The sequence below is a fragment of the Mirounga angustirostris genome, unplaced genomic scaffold (assembly GCF_029215605.1).
Source record: "Mirounga angustirostris isolate CCGP_5_RB_7025 unplaced genomic scaffold, mMirAng1.0.hap1 SCAF_7, whole genome shotgun sequence".
Taxonomy (NCBI): Eukaryota; Metazoa; Chordata; class Mammalia; order Carnivora; family Phocidae; genus Mirounga; species Mirounga angustirostris.
Window position 1 is genome coordinate 57,885,600 of NW_026991715.1, and position 14,524 is coordinate 57,900,123.

At 43.1% G+C, this 14,524-nt stretch overlaps 1 protein-coding gene across 5 annotated transcripts in view; it reads left to right on the top strand.

The window, feature by feature from the left end:
* The window catches only part of SV2C (synaptic vesicle glycoprotein 2C), a 219,948-nt gene that overhangs the window by 82,864 nt on the left and 122,560 nt on the right, over positions 1-14,524 (top strand). For all 5 annotated transcript variants that reach the window (XM_064596256.1, XM_045896699.3, XM_054512472.2 and 2 more), the window contains one exon: positions 12,580-12,760. In XM_064596256.1, the coding sequence (XP_064452326.1) occupies positions 12,580-12,760 (181 nt within the window). The remainder of the gene's footprint in view (positions 1-12,579; positions 12,761-14,524) is intronic.

Consider the following 14,524-nt stretch of genomic DNA (forward strand, 5'->3'; position numbering starts at 1 on the left):
AATGACTATAATGTGTTTAAGAAACATTGAGGCATTTGGGGTTGATTTTTAGCATATCTTGTCTTAGGTTCTAGAGGACAAAACAAAATGGATTCAACATTCTTTTGTTTTGAGCCGTAATATAGTAATTGATTCAAGTTCCTGCTTTTTTCTTACTCTCAGAGTGGTCCCATTTTTTCCTTCCTAATCTAAGCAGATGGCTAACTGCTCATGCTAGACACAAATCATTTATAATCATACTAAGAATAATGAGCCGCTAAAGAACAGCTTCAGTCCTGTGGGTCAATACCTGAGTATTTGCGTGACCTTCCCTGAAATACCTAAATGTACTTCTGACAGTTTGGGATTGAGGAGCCCTTGCATGGCATTTCATCACTAATGACAAAATAAATCTCAAGTGTCAGCAAGTGCTGCCCTGAATTCACCTCGCCTTTACCAGCAGCAATGGATTAGGACCAACATCCATTAGTGCAAGGCCCATCCTGGTATTTATTCACTCACTGCTCTGGGCTGACAGCCCAGGTATCTGCCTATTTGGGGAAACAAAAGGTCATGGTGGAGCATCCGAAATGGATTACTGAATTCTCTCATTTACCAGAATCTATTATGATCTAGTCTGGTTTTCATCATGATGTCTCACACCTAAACTTAAACAAAAAACCCATCAGCAACAAAAAACTTCCACGTGGCTTTCTGAAAGGGTCTTGGAGGACTTGTGGAATCATTTTCCAGTCAGTATGGATGGAGCACGGTGTGATCTTTGAGTCTATTTTCAGACCTCTTTTCCTACCATGCAGTCGCATCCCCAGTGTCCGGAAATGGCCTGAGTTAAGCGGCAGGAGCCCTTTCCCTTCAGGCATTTCTGTTGCTTAAAATACCAAAAGATATCCTATGGACATAGCTCCAAAATTATGTTCCTGTTCTGTCCCTCTAAAGTGCTCCTTCCTTTTAGATTTCTATGCTTGGTTTATTCGCTGCGCTGATATAAAAGAGACTTCTCTGAAAAAAAAAAAATCCTTTCATTGCTTGCAGGTAAACTTGAGGAGATTCAGGAATTTCTCGTAAGCCTGTTTTTCATGCATTTTCTGGAAATGAGACACAGGAGAGCACTGTTCTTCCAGAGCGGCCCACTCTTCCAGTAGAAGAAGCCCTTTGCTGGGCTCCGCGGTATCTGCGGCTGTGCTTTCCGGGCGGGGCTGGGCATGTTCATAGGCTTGATGCTTTCCTTCTTTTCACCACTCCCGGGGCGCTCGTGTGGGCTGCGGGTTCGCCTCCGTCCCGCCCCTGTGCTCCCGGGAGCTGCCGCTGTGCTTAGCTCCACCCCTGCCTGCAGGGCCTCGCGGCCACCCTGCTTGTTCCCCTTGTCACCACCGCTGCACTGCAGTCGCCCCACCCCCACCGCACCCCGAGGCCCCTGGCGCCCTCCCCCGAGACAAGCCCAACGTCCTCTCCGAGTCCCCGCGCTCCGGGCACCCTGGACTCTTCTGAGGTGCTCTCCCCGCCATCCACACTCTCCGCTTGTCTCCTTGCCCGCACTTCCTTACGTCTGACTTCTTTTCCTTCTCTCCCTGTGGCTGTTCCTCGAGGGTTGATCCTAGGGTCTCTGTCCTCTCTTTCCTTCATCCTTGCCTTTCACAAGGCTCTAAACTGCCTGCTCTGCCGCCCCCCCCCCCCCCCCCCAGGTCGTCAGGCTTTCTACTGTCCCCTGGATACTTCCACTGGCCGGTTCAGTCCTTGCACACCTGCTCCTGGAGCTGCTACAGGCAAACTTTCCCTCAAAGTGGGGTTTGCAAACTCTCGCCGGCTCCCTGCCTGTTTTTGGAGATCGTTTCATTGGAACACAGCCATGTCCGTTTTGCTTACGTAGTTTCTGTGGCTGCTTTCGTGCTGCAGGTGCGCAGGGGAACAGTTGTGACAGAGCCTGCGGAGCCTGCCAAGTCTCAAAGGCAGTCTTTTCTCTCCGGCCCTTCAGAGAAGAAGTCTGCCGTTCCTGCTCTAAATGTCCTGGTCTTTTCACATTAGGGCTTTGGTGGCCTTATTTCCCCACTCAGAAACCCATCAGTGGCTCCCCATGGTCTATGGAATTAATTTAATTTGGGGGGGCTTGCTATTTAAGGATTTTCTCTCACTAACCCTGCTTGTATGTACTTCTCCACACACCCATCCCAGCCACTCGAACCAAGCTCCATACCCTCGCTTACCTGCCCAGCCTTCTCCTGCCCTTGCCCACTGCAGAACTCTCCGCTGTCGTGTATGTCTGAGGGGATGTAAAAAGGCCATGCGGCCTGTCCTCTTACTCATGTTCTCCTTGTTCTTTAGACACTTAGCTCAAGCCCTGCTCTGTTCATGAGGCGTTCCTAAGATGAGCTATATTGATCACGGCCTTACTGACCTGTACTGCCCTCTTTGGCTCCATTCACGGGTAGTATAGTGAAGGTTACCGATGTGGACTTCCCCGCACTTGTTTAAGACCCTGGCCTGTCAGGCCCACTCTCCTCTTGTGTTCCCTCTCTTTATGAATTTTACTAGGACCCATCCCAAGCCTGTCTGCTCTTCCTTGCCTCACCCTTCAGTATACAAGAACTGTGGACTCTGACCACCAAAACCCCCCCCAGCCTTGTGAATCTTCTCCAAGCCCGCTGCCCCTGCCTTAGACCACGTTGCCATCATTCCTTCCCAGGGCTACTTCTCAGTGATATTCCTGAAGCTGGTCTTTTTTTCCCCTTGGCGGGAGCACAGATTTAAAAAACATTCATTCTCAGGATTGCTCAAGTGCAGAGTTGACACCTGAGAATTAGTACTTCCCTGTATGTTGTGCTCCAGGCCTCTCAGGCCTCAAGTGCCTTACCCTGGGCTGGATCCTCCCCTTTGTCATTCCCCACTGCAGTTGATCCTCCCTGCAGTTTCTGGAATGATTTTTTCAGGCACCGATGATGGCCAGTCTGTTTTATAGTTTCCCAAAGGCTAAACGCTAACTCCTTGGATTGACTCCAACTTGTCTTCCGTTGTGGTCTCCTGCCGCTTTTGTCCCCAAGCATGAACCTGACGTTCCCTCCATCCTCAACTACCAGGAGCCCCTTTAGTGAGCTGTGCTCTGACACACCTCCAGACCTTTTAACTGAGCTTTCTTCTCTCCCTGGGAACTTTCCCCTCTTACTTGCAGAATTCTTATTCATTGCTCACAAGCCAGCATGATCTACCTTCTATGGGAAGTGTTCCAGAATTGTGTGGAACTACTTAAGTCGCTCCTTCCTTTTTTCCCCTTAAGCATAATGTACTCACCTTAATTACAGCGTGCACTTCATTTGATGGTAATTAGTTTTCTGCATGTTTTTAATCTCTCAGGAAACCAAAGGTTCAAAGCCCCACTTTTATATTAAAACGTTTGGGAAGTTTTATACAAGTACTGTTGCCTAAGCCCTACCCCAGGACCAGAACCTCTGGGTGTGGTCTGGACATCAGCCTTCTTTTCCTTGAAGGTCCCCGATGATTGTGATGTGCAGCCATTGTCTGAAAGCACTACACTAGGCTGTGAGCTGCTCAAGAGTGAGGACCATGCCAGTTTCATATTTGTGGACCTCTTCTCATTGCTCTTCTTCTCTTCCCCGGTCCTCATACCTCCAAAGGTTGCCTGGCTTACAGCGGGAGCTCAGTGAAGAGCTGTGGAATTAGTGACCACCTGCTCATTGTTGACTCAGTTACTGGGATTTCGGAAGCAAGGGTTCAGTCAGTTACCACTTCTCTTCCTCAGCACAGGCCTATAGTGGGGGAAGTTTCCAAAGAGAGAGGTCCCATTGGTGCAGAAGTGATAGGTGATCTCATGGTGTACCATAAAATGGCTCTCTGTAATGCTCTTCATTCCTAAGACTTGTGTCTTTAATGCTTTGAACACCCAAGAGGCTGCAATTGCCCTTTTTGGGGGGCTTCGAGAGCTATCCATGTAAAACATATTTGAATATCTCTTCCCCTATCCAGTGGGCATGCTGCATACTAGCCATCTGAGCAAGGATATTAGAGAAGACTGGGCTTCCTTATTAGGACTCTGCTTCTGTGTTTGGCTCTCTGGATTCAGTGAGAGTGGTTTTGGGCCTTCAGAAGCTCTGTTGTGCCCAGGGAGACTTAGGTAACAAGTAGGAAATGCTGCTTGATGTGGTGTTACCTGCCTACACAAGCCACTGCAGCCGTCTCGGCCTGGCTCAAGGACTTAAATGTCAGACTTCCCAAATGTAAAAGTCAGAGATGTGCTGCAGACTGCATCTGATATTTACAGTTCTTTCTAGCAAAGGTGAGCTGACTTTTGTTGCAGATGTTCTCCATTGCAAATTAGGAAGGTTTTTCTTTTTCTTTTTCATTTGTACATACGCCTTGGATATTATCGCTTTCCTTACTCGTATTTGATTTTGTGAAAGTCCACAGATGCATTTGAACACATAACAGTCCTTCCCTGTGGCTACTAAAAATAGTAATCGGAAAAAGTGAGGGGTTCGGTAAGAGAAGCCTATTAATTATTTATTATTTAATTAAATTAATTAAATTTAAGAAATCATGTATTATTTATTCATTTGAATAGGTTAAAATTGCAAAAAAAATATAAGTCTTTGAGGCTTAAAAAATTAGTTAACTCTTCCAGTACTGTTTCAGGTGGCTTCTTTTCAGAACTCGAGCGGAGGGTGGCCAAAAGCTGTAATTGACTTTGTACACCGGCCTGGAGCCCCTCTCTTTCTTCCTGTTGTCTTTTTTTCCATCATCATTTCCTTCCCTTTTTTTTCTTCTTTTCCTCACACCAATAGTAATATTAGCATTTCAGGACCTTGCGCAAAAAGGAACCATGCTCAAAATCCCAAACAAAGGCTCACTCACCTTACTAGAATAGAGAAGGTCCGTATGTGTCCTCACCTTGAGGGTACCACTCAGTGTTACAGGCCATAGACACTTTCCCTTGAGTTGGTTGGCCAGAGAGGATGCAAAGATCTTTCAGTGTAAAAAATATTAGGCCAAATCCTGCTCTATGAACATGCTTCTCTTTGGTAAGTAGTACTTTGTGGAAGATAGATTCCTGTGGGAGAAAGTTAGTCTATCAGCCAAAGGCTGAGTTTATGTCTAAGGCTGTCTTTCATCCAAGTGTGGTAGCCAAAAAAAAAAAATTCTAAAACTTGGGGCGCCTGGGTGGCTCAGCCGTTAAGCGTCTGCCTTCAGCTCAGGGCATGATCCCGGGGTCCTGGGATCGAGCCCTGCGTTGGGCTCCCTGCTCCACGGGAAACCTGCTTCTCCCTCTCCCACTCCCCCTGCTTGTGTTCCCTCTCTCGCTGTGGCTCTCTGTCAAATAAATAAATAAAATTTAAAAAAATTCTAAAACTTGATCACAGCCTTCAGAAAAAGTAGGACTTATCTGCATAAGTATCCAAATAACAACAATCTGGAATCTGGCCTTTTCAAATATATCCCTATAGATCCTATTACTAGGGCATAGCTTTGGCCCAAGTCGATCTTCTCTTTCAACATAGCTTTACTTTTTTTCTTTTTAATTGAAGTGTAGTTGACACACAATGTTACATTAGTTTCAGGTGTACATCATAGCGATCTGACAGCTCTTTATACGATGCTACGCTCACCACAAGTGTGGCTACCATATAGCAGTATACAACACTATGACAATATCACTGACTATATTCCCTATGCTGTACCATTCATCCCTGTGACTTATTCATTCCATAACCGGAAGCCTGTATCTTTGACCTCTCTACACCCACTTTGTCAGTCTCCCCACCTCTGTGTCCTCTGGCAACCACCAGTTTGTTCTCTGTATTTATGGGTCTGTTTCTGCTTTCTGTTTCTTTGTTTTGTTTTGTTTTGTTTTGATTCCGCATGAGTGAAACCATATGGCATTTGTCTTTCTCTGTCTGACTTATTCCACTTAGCAAAGTACCCTCTAGGTCCATCCATGTTGTTGCAAATGGCACAGTCTTATCATTTTTACGGCTGCATAATATTCATGTGTGTGTGTGTGTCACATCTTCCTTATCTATTTGTGTATCAATGGACACCTAGGTTGCTTCTGCATCTTGGCTATTGTGAATAATACTGCAATAAACGTAGAGGGTGCATATATCTTTTCAAATTCGTGCTTATTTTTATTTTTCTTTGACTTAAATTTTGTTTTATCCTAAGAAAATCCCCTTATAAAAGGTGAATATGATCATCACCTCATGGAGATTATTTATCATTGAATTCAGAATACTGCCACAGAATGATTTTTGTAGAAATCCAATTTGTAAATAAACGGTGCAATGAATTATAGAGTAATACATTAGCCATGGGTAACTGAGGTGCTTAAAACAATTTTTAAAAACCTATTGGTTAAAAATTTCTATGAGAAAAATACTATATACATTTCTTAAAATTGTTCTGTTAAGGTTAAATGTGCTTTAAAATGGCTCTAGGGGGAAAAGATGTACCCCTTAGGTATTGTCAGAAAGAATCAAAAGCAGCTTATTAGCAAAGAGACAGAAATAGAAATGTGATATTCATCAGGGGAAATGAGGGTATGATTAAATAAATGGAATCAGCCCCCATGTTAGAAAATACTTTAATGAGGAAGTCATGCTTGAGGCCTCTTTTGGTCTTCTGAAAGACTGAGCGGCTGGGCTGGCCAAGCATGGCCTGAGCCCGAGCTGTGGTAGGAAGAGTAGAGAAAGCCTCAGGTCAGGTTCAACCTCCCAAAAGCCCAGCTGAATTAGAATCTTCATTCACTTCATGAAAGGATCTGAGAGTCACAGCCTGGCCTCTGTCAACATCAGAGGCCTGCCTCTAGCTAGTCCTGAGGAGAGAGGTGCTAGGGGAGGCACAGATTTCCTTCTTGCCCTTTACATATCTGCAGCTGGTGTGGGGGAGATCTTGCTTGTTCTGTGTCTTTAGAATTAAAATATTCCATAGCTTGGGGCACCTGAATGGCTCAGATGGTTAAGCATCTGCCTTTGGCTCAGGTCATGATCCCAGGGTCCTGGGATCAAGCCCCACGTCTGGCTCCTGGCTCGGTGGGGAGCCTGCTTCTCCCTCTCCCTCTGCCTCTCCCCCTGCTCATGCTCTCTCTGTCTGTATCTCTCTGTCTCAAATGAATAAATAAAATCTTTAAAAATATATATATTCCATAGCCTGCATCTCCTCCTATCAAATATGTATTAGGCAAATACAAACTTTAAGTAAGAAAATGTGCTAGAGAGATTGTTTTAATGGAAAGCACATCAGACTAAAAGTGCTTTCAAACTCCGAAGTGCACACAGGTCTGTGAGAATCTTGTTCAGATGCAGCTTCTGACTTCTGTAGGTGTGGAGTGGAGCCTTAGAGTCTGAATTTCTATCAGGTTCCCCCAGGGTGCTGGTGCTTTTGGTCCAAAGGTCATACTCTGATGTGAATGATCTAGAAGACCTGATTTCAAGTACTGGCTTCTCATAGCATCAGTTTCTCTGTCCTTAAAATAAGGGACTTTGGACTAACATACCTTTGAATTCTGATCGTCAGCAGCATCATGAGGAGTGGAGGGCAGGAGGGTGGTCTATGTCAAGAGCATAAATCCCTGCTCTGAGTTTTCAGGGAATCCCCATCAGCACACGGCAAAAACAAAATGGAAAAGTGGAAACAAACAAGCCAGGAAATACAGTTTGTATCCTGACAATCCCAAAGTATTTCCAGTTTTATTCACTCTGTGAATTCAAAGGTCTGGCTTTAAGTAGGTCACACAATCAACAAATGAATCTTCTCATTGTGCTGTGTTTCTCAAATGAGCTAGAAGGGAGGCTGACTCCTGTCCATGGCACACCCGGTGGGACAGTCTAATTACCAATAATATGCAATGTAGGCTCAAAAGATTGTTATCCTTAGATCTGAAACATCTTCCTAACCAGAATAGAAGTGAAGATACAACTTGATACTACGTTTTGTTTTGCTAAATCTATCACTTATGGAGGAATTTAATACTGTCTTGAAATCTTTCTTATCCTTCAGAATCCTCTCAGGTATTCCCTTCTCAGTGAAACCTTCCCACAGTCAGAATTACCAGCCACCTTTTGTCACCCTGCTCCCAGTTACGCCTCCACTGGAGTGCACACCCCACGGCTGGGCTCCTTCTGTTGTGTGCCTGAGGTCTCCCTCACTGAGTCATGAGCTCCTGAAGCCATTTGGATGGAATAGAAAGAGTTCAGGGACTCGGAACCCAGGTCCCTGAGTGTGCACTCAGCACCGCTCTGTCCTGGTCATTTGTCCCCAGGAGGCCATGGAAGGTTTTGACCTGGCTGCCCCACTCTGTAGTGGCCATGATCAGATGGGGTATTGGGAGGGTGGTGTGAAATAGTGGGTGTGCAGCTGTCTCCCTTTTCTCCTGGCTTAGAGTAGGGCCCCAGATAAAGGCTTGCTCAGGTTCTCCTTAGGTGAGCTCAGGGATCATGACTTATCAATCCTTATAGTTCTAGCACTTCAGGAAAAGTTAGGCCGAGTGGGTGCTCAGTAAGTTCTTTACAATTGAATTTAACATTCTCTCTTTTAAGGAGGTTAAGGTGTATTTATTTTAGGCATAGAAAAAATACAAGATGGAGAAGTAACTGTTTGGTTTTCCCCTAGTAGCTGATAGTGCATGCTTTTGTGGAATATATGAAATGTATCTTGAAGTAATTTTTAAAATTCTGACAGAGATTTATTTCTGATTTGCTAAGTTCAGAAATCCTAAACGCAACAGGAGAAAAGATAAATATTACACAGGAACAAAAAATTGTATTTAACAAGCAATTCCTAAAGGTTATCCATTTTTCTACAGTTATAGTTATAAACTTTTGTGGAAGAATTAGAAAAATTGATAATAGTTACCTTTGGGAAGAGGGTCAAGGGCAGGGGAGAAGGAGACTTTTAGTTTCATGTTATATATTTCCATGTGCTTTGAATTTTTGGCCATGTAGGCATATTTGGGTTTTTAAATATACATATATATATATATATATATATATATATCTAAATACATACATACATACATATATACACACACATATATGTGTGGGTGTGTATTAAGGATATCTGGAGGAATTGAAGGATGGGCCATTTTTATTTTACTCTTTTATATATTAAAATCTCTAATGAGTATTATTTTGGGGTGGCTTAAGTACCAAGTGCTAATGATAATTGTGGGTGCTCTGCCCCTTGTCAAGTCACTGAACCATCTCCATCACAGAAGTCAAGGGCAAGCTCAGCTCACTCAACCTTTCCTATGTCTGAGCTTTAAGAAGCTCCCAGGGTGGGGCTGTGTTCTCACACTACTGCCAGTTGGGAAAATCTAGCAACGAACTATGAGTCCTTAAAGTGCTGGAATCATCACTTCATAAATCTATGGTCTGGCTTAGTGAAGATGAAGCTGCAGGTGACTGCCCAGAATGAGAAGAATGATAGGATATAGAGCCCAGTCCAGCGGGAGCATCAGGCCCCTACAACAAGAAAAGCAAGGGAGTTGCCCTCCTTTGGAATATAGCATGTCCTTTTTATTTTTTGTGAGGGAGGGGCAGAGGGAGAGGAAGAGAGAGACTCTTAAGCAGGCTCCATGCCCAGCTCGGGGCTGGTCGCAGGGCTCCATCTTACAACCCTGAGAGCATGACCTGAGCCGAAAATATGTCAGAAGCTTAACCGACTGAGCCACCCAGGTGCCTCCATAGCATGTCCTTTTTAGAAAGATCCTGGATTTTCATTTTTCCTTGGCACCACTGAGCTGTTTTCCACATTGATCCCCTTACCTCCTGCTAGTGGTTGGGAATGAGCCCATTTAGAATGTCTGAGAACAAATGGTGCACCCCTTGTCATATGCTTGGGTAGAATGAAGCAGCATTTCCCCGTAGCTCCCATCGATCATATTCTGCTTCCCTGGACTTAACTCTGATTCTGTGAGTTAAGGAGAAGACTCCTCAGAGACCTTTCAAATTATGCTTTCAGTTCTGGGTGGTACCGCCACATAGGGGCCGGGACAAACTGGGATGTTTTCCTAGGAGGGCAGCCAGGATTGTTAAAGGAATTGTAACCATATTGCACGAAGAATTGCTGATGGGTTGAGATGTAGTCTCTACTCACTTTTCTGTGGTCAGATCATTCGCTTCTCTATGCCAATGAACTGGGTTCCATAGTATTAACCTCAAGGGATTGTTGTAAGGAGCAAATACATTAATTCATACAAACACTTAGAGCTGGTAAGGGTTCAGCAATTGCTAGGGACGGATTTTTGTCCTTGGGGCTGGAGCTATAAGAAAGACTCCCACATCTTTGGACTGCAGCAGCTATGGGCCCCTCCTGATCTAAAGGAGCTTACCCTCTGGTTTGTAGGCATTTTTAAAGTCACAGATATTATTATGAAAAGCTTAGCTATTGATTATTCTTCTGAGAGGCCTGAGTAGCTGACTTGAGCCCCTTGTGCTATAAATAAGAGATTTGCTGCATATGCATTTTCCTGGGTGAATCTGTCTCCTTTGGGAATTCCTTCGCCTTGTGCTGATCCATTATTTAAATTGTCTTGTAACCATGCACTGGGCTTCATGATATGAGTATCTTTTTTTTTTTTTTTCTTTTTGAGAAGGATGCTCTGTTTATGGTTAGCCCCATAATAAAGAAAAATATGTCATTCCCCATCAAGGCAAAGGATGGCCACTCACCCCTTTGCAGTACCCCAGTCTGAATAAAAATGGCTTCTATTTTGTCTTACTGTACAATGGTTCCAACATTTGCCATTCCTGTAGCTGCCTGTACTCAGCTATATGCAGAGCAGCGTCCACATGTCATTGATGTCAAGGTCATCAGACTTTTCCAGGTGTTCTACTGGGTCCATTAACTGTGTATTAAGCAAATGAATTCAGGGTGAGTGTTTAAATAGGATATTTCCCAAACTAATCTAAAGCAATAAATCAATGTGTTTTTCTAACTTGTTACTTAGATGCTGCTGAGTATCTTGAATGTGCCTTTGAAAAGGAACTATTCAAGTGGTGATTTGGTGAAGGGGGAATAGAAATGGATGAGAGATGTAGTAGCTTTGTAAGTACCACACCCAGATATAACAAACTTTCATTTATTAATTAATGTCATTTCCGCTAGACATTACACACCGTTTTACAAACATCTCTGAAGTAACTTTTGCCATACCTAATACTATTTCATCTTAAGAAATATTCCAGACAGGGCTTCTGGGGGCCTGTTTTTTTAGAAGAAGCAAATGAATTAGACAAACCATAAAAGACTCTTAATCTCAGGAAACAAACTGAGGGTTGCTGGAGTGGAGGGGCTGGGAGGGATGAGGTGGCTGGGTGATGGACATTGGGAAGGGTATGTGGTATGGTGAGTGCTGTGAATTATGTAAGACTGATGAATCACAGACCTGTACCCCTGAAACAAATAATACATTATATGTTAATTAAAAAAAAAAAGAAGGGCGCCTGGGTGGCTCAGTTGGTTAAGCGACTGCCTTCAGCTCGGGTCATGATCCTGGAGTCCCGGGATCGAGTCCCGCATCGGGCTCCCTGCTCGGTAGGGAGTCTGCTTCTCCCTCTGGCCCTCCCCCCTCTCATGTGCTCTCTCTCATTCTCTCTCTCTCAAATAAATAAATAAAATCTTTAAAAAAAAAAAGAAGAAGAAAATTCACAGGGCATCTCGGTGGCTTAATTAAGGGTCCAACTCTTGATCTCAGCTTAGGTCATGATCTCAGGGTCATGAGTTCAAGCCCCCCATTGGGTTCCACACTGGGCATGGAGCCTACTTAAAAAAAAAAAAAGAAAAGAAAAATCACATGTGTACTCACAGTGACACCAAGAGGGACATCGATCTAACTCCTGATTTTCCATTTGTTTCTACTATGGAAGTAAAGCCAACCATGATGTTTAACAGTTCCCAAACTGCAACACTATTTTTCTTCTCCTTAGGCTCCTTAAGCTTCTGACTCCAAGAGAAAGTTTTCTCTTATGAGCAGAGTTTGAGACTATTTTAAGATTAACTCTTGTGGTCTCTAAACCTACCTTCCCTAGCTTCCGTTTCCTTCTTAAGGAAGGGCCAGGGCTTTTAGGAGAGACTAGAGAGAAAGAACCCATGGAATCCTTTAGAGAGTCCCTAAGAGTCTGGCCTTGGCCTGATCATCTGCTACAGGCAGAGATTTGAAGCAGACTGGGAGATTCATTTTGACCAGGAAGACCTTGACTCAGTCTCCCATCTTGGCCTTGTCATGTGCTAAGCTGGGCATTTGGACCAAAGGCAACATGCGTGTGAGTCAAAGTCCAGGATTGTCCTCTGTGGAGACTCCTTGGGCCTGCACCCTATGTACCCATTCTCATGAGCTGAGCAAGAACATCACTGTTTTGTCTTTTGCCTTTGTCATTGGTCATGACAGCTAAAGGTAACCAACAGAGCTTACTTTCCCATTTGAAAGGTGATTTGTATATCCTGAAGGATGTATTTTTTTAAAGGAATTTTTTTCTCATACAAAATGTGAAAATGTATTTTGTCTCTTGTTCATTTGATCTAATGTGTTAATTACTCCAATCTCTGACATGTTTCTCTGTTTTCTATGTGTTGCAGGCAGCATAGTGTACCTTGGCATGATGGCAGGGGCTTTCTTCTGGGGAGGACTGGCAGACAAAGTGGGAAGAAAGCAGTCTCTGCTGATTTGTATGTCTATCAATGGATTCTTCGCCTTCCTTTCTTCATTTGTCCAGGGTTATGAATTCTTTCTCTTCTGTCGCTTACTTTCTGGATTCGGGTAAGGTTTTTTTCCTTCATACTTCATAGTAATGTGTTTATTCTTCATAATTATACATGTTCTCCACTCTAAAGGACCTCATTACTGAGAAATTATCCCTTACCACACTTCTTTCCCTATCTTCATGTCCGCCTTAGGAACCATGATGCTGGTTCTTAGAAATGTAAGTCCAGAAGAGAGGAGAACACACTTCTATGTTCTTGTGGCTGATTCTGGTAGTATTTTACTTCAGGAAATGTGTTTTAGTTTAAATGGAATCTTGTTTCTCTGGCAGAATGCATTCATAAATGTATTTTTCTTCTGAAAATTTAGTTTAAGCAAGAAATAGCCCTGGTCCTACCTATTATGAGCTAGTAAAGGTTCAAACTATTCAAACTTGCTCTTAAATCCAAGATGAGTGTGTCTCAAGCAAATGTTACTTTATTGATCTCCGTTAACAGCATATTTAACTTGGTAGAAAGCCTACTTCTTAAGATGTAATATGTTCCATTTGTTAAGTTCCTGATTTTTGTTGAATTAACAGAAGTTGTGACATTGGCCAAGTACAATGGAATAGTATCATAATCCCCCCACCCCGCTTATGCACGGGGGATACATTCCAAAATCCCCAGTTGATGCCTGAAACGGCAGATAGTACCGAACCCTATATAAACTATGCTTTTTCCTCTATCTACATACCTATGACAAAGTTTAACTTATAAATTAGGCACAGTAAGAGACCAACAACAGTAACTTATAATAAAATAGAACAATGATAAAAATATACTGTAATGAAAGTTATGTGAATGTGATCTCTCTCAAAATATCTTATTGTACTCTACTCATGCCTGTTCTTGCAATGTAAGACAATAAGATGCCTATGTGATGAGACGACATGACGTGAATGATGTAGGCATCTTGACGTAGGGTTAGGCTGTAACTGACCTTCTAATGATGAGTCAGAAGGAGGATCAGTTGCTTCTGGACTGGGGTTGACTGCGGGGAATTGAAACCACAGGTAACTGAGACCTGGGAAAGCAAAACTGCAGAAAATGGGGGACTGCTATGTAGCCAATGGTGTAATCATTGTCTTTACAGAGCTTGAAGCACCTGTTAACTCTACGAAGTGAATCCACAGCCGAGGAAAACCCCATATCTTAATTAGGAGAGTCCAAGATACTCTGCTCTGATAAGGAAAAAATTAGTAAAAATGCAAAATTTCTGTTTGAGAACTTTATTTTCGTTAGAGATGTTCTTTCTAAGGTCTCTATCGTAAGATGAATCTATAGGAATAATATCACATAAAAGTAAATAAATAGAGAAAGGAAAGGAGACAGTCCTGGGTTATGAACTTGAGAAGCATATCAGTTGTGGTTGTTGAGCGTGGTAGCCACACAGCAAAACACAGTTTTGCCAAAAGAGAAGGTCAGAGAATGGCAACTTGTCTTCCTTAATTACCTAGACTAGTACTTTAAAATCAGAACTAAGCTGAAAAGGAATATAAGGCATGATAGAGAAAGACTATGATCTGGTTACTTTGGGGGTACAAAGATTTCCAAATGCAAACTAATGGATCACTTTATGACCATTCAAAATATCTTTAAAAATTTTTATATCATTATATGCCACAAGATGTATGTGCATATTGAGACTGGTGGATTATTCACTGATTTTTCGGATGTGCTTTTTCATCTTTTTATAGCCCTTCATATGCTACATTCTGCACACAGTGGGCACTTTGCAAATATGTGACTAAGTCGCACAGATCAGGAGCTTTCCTTAGAG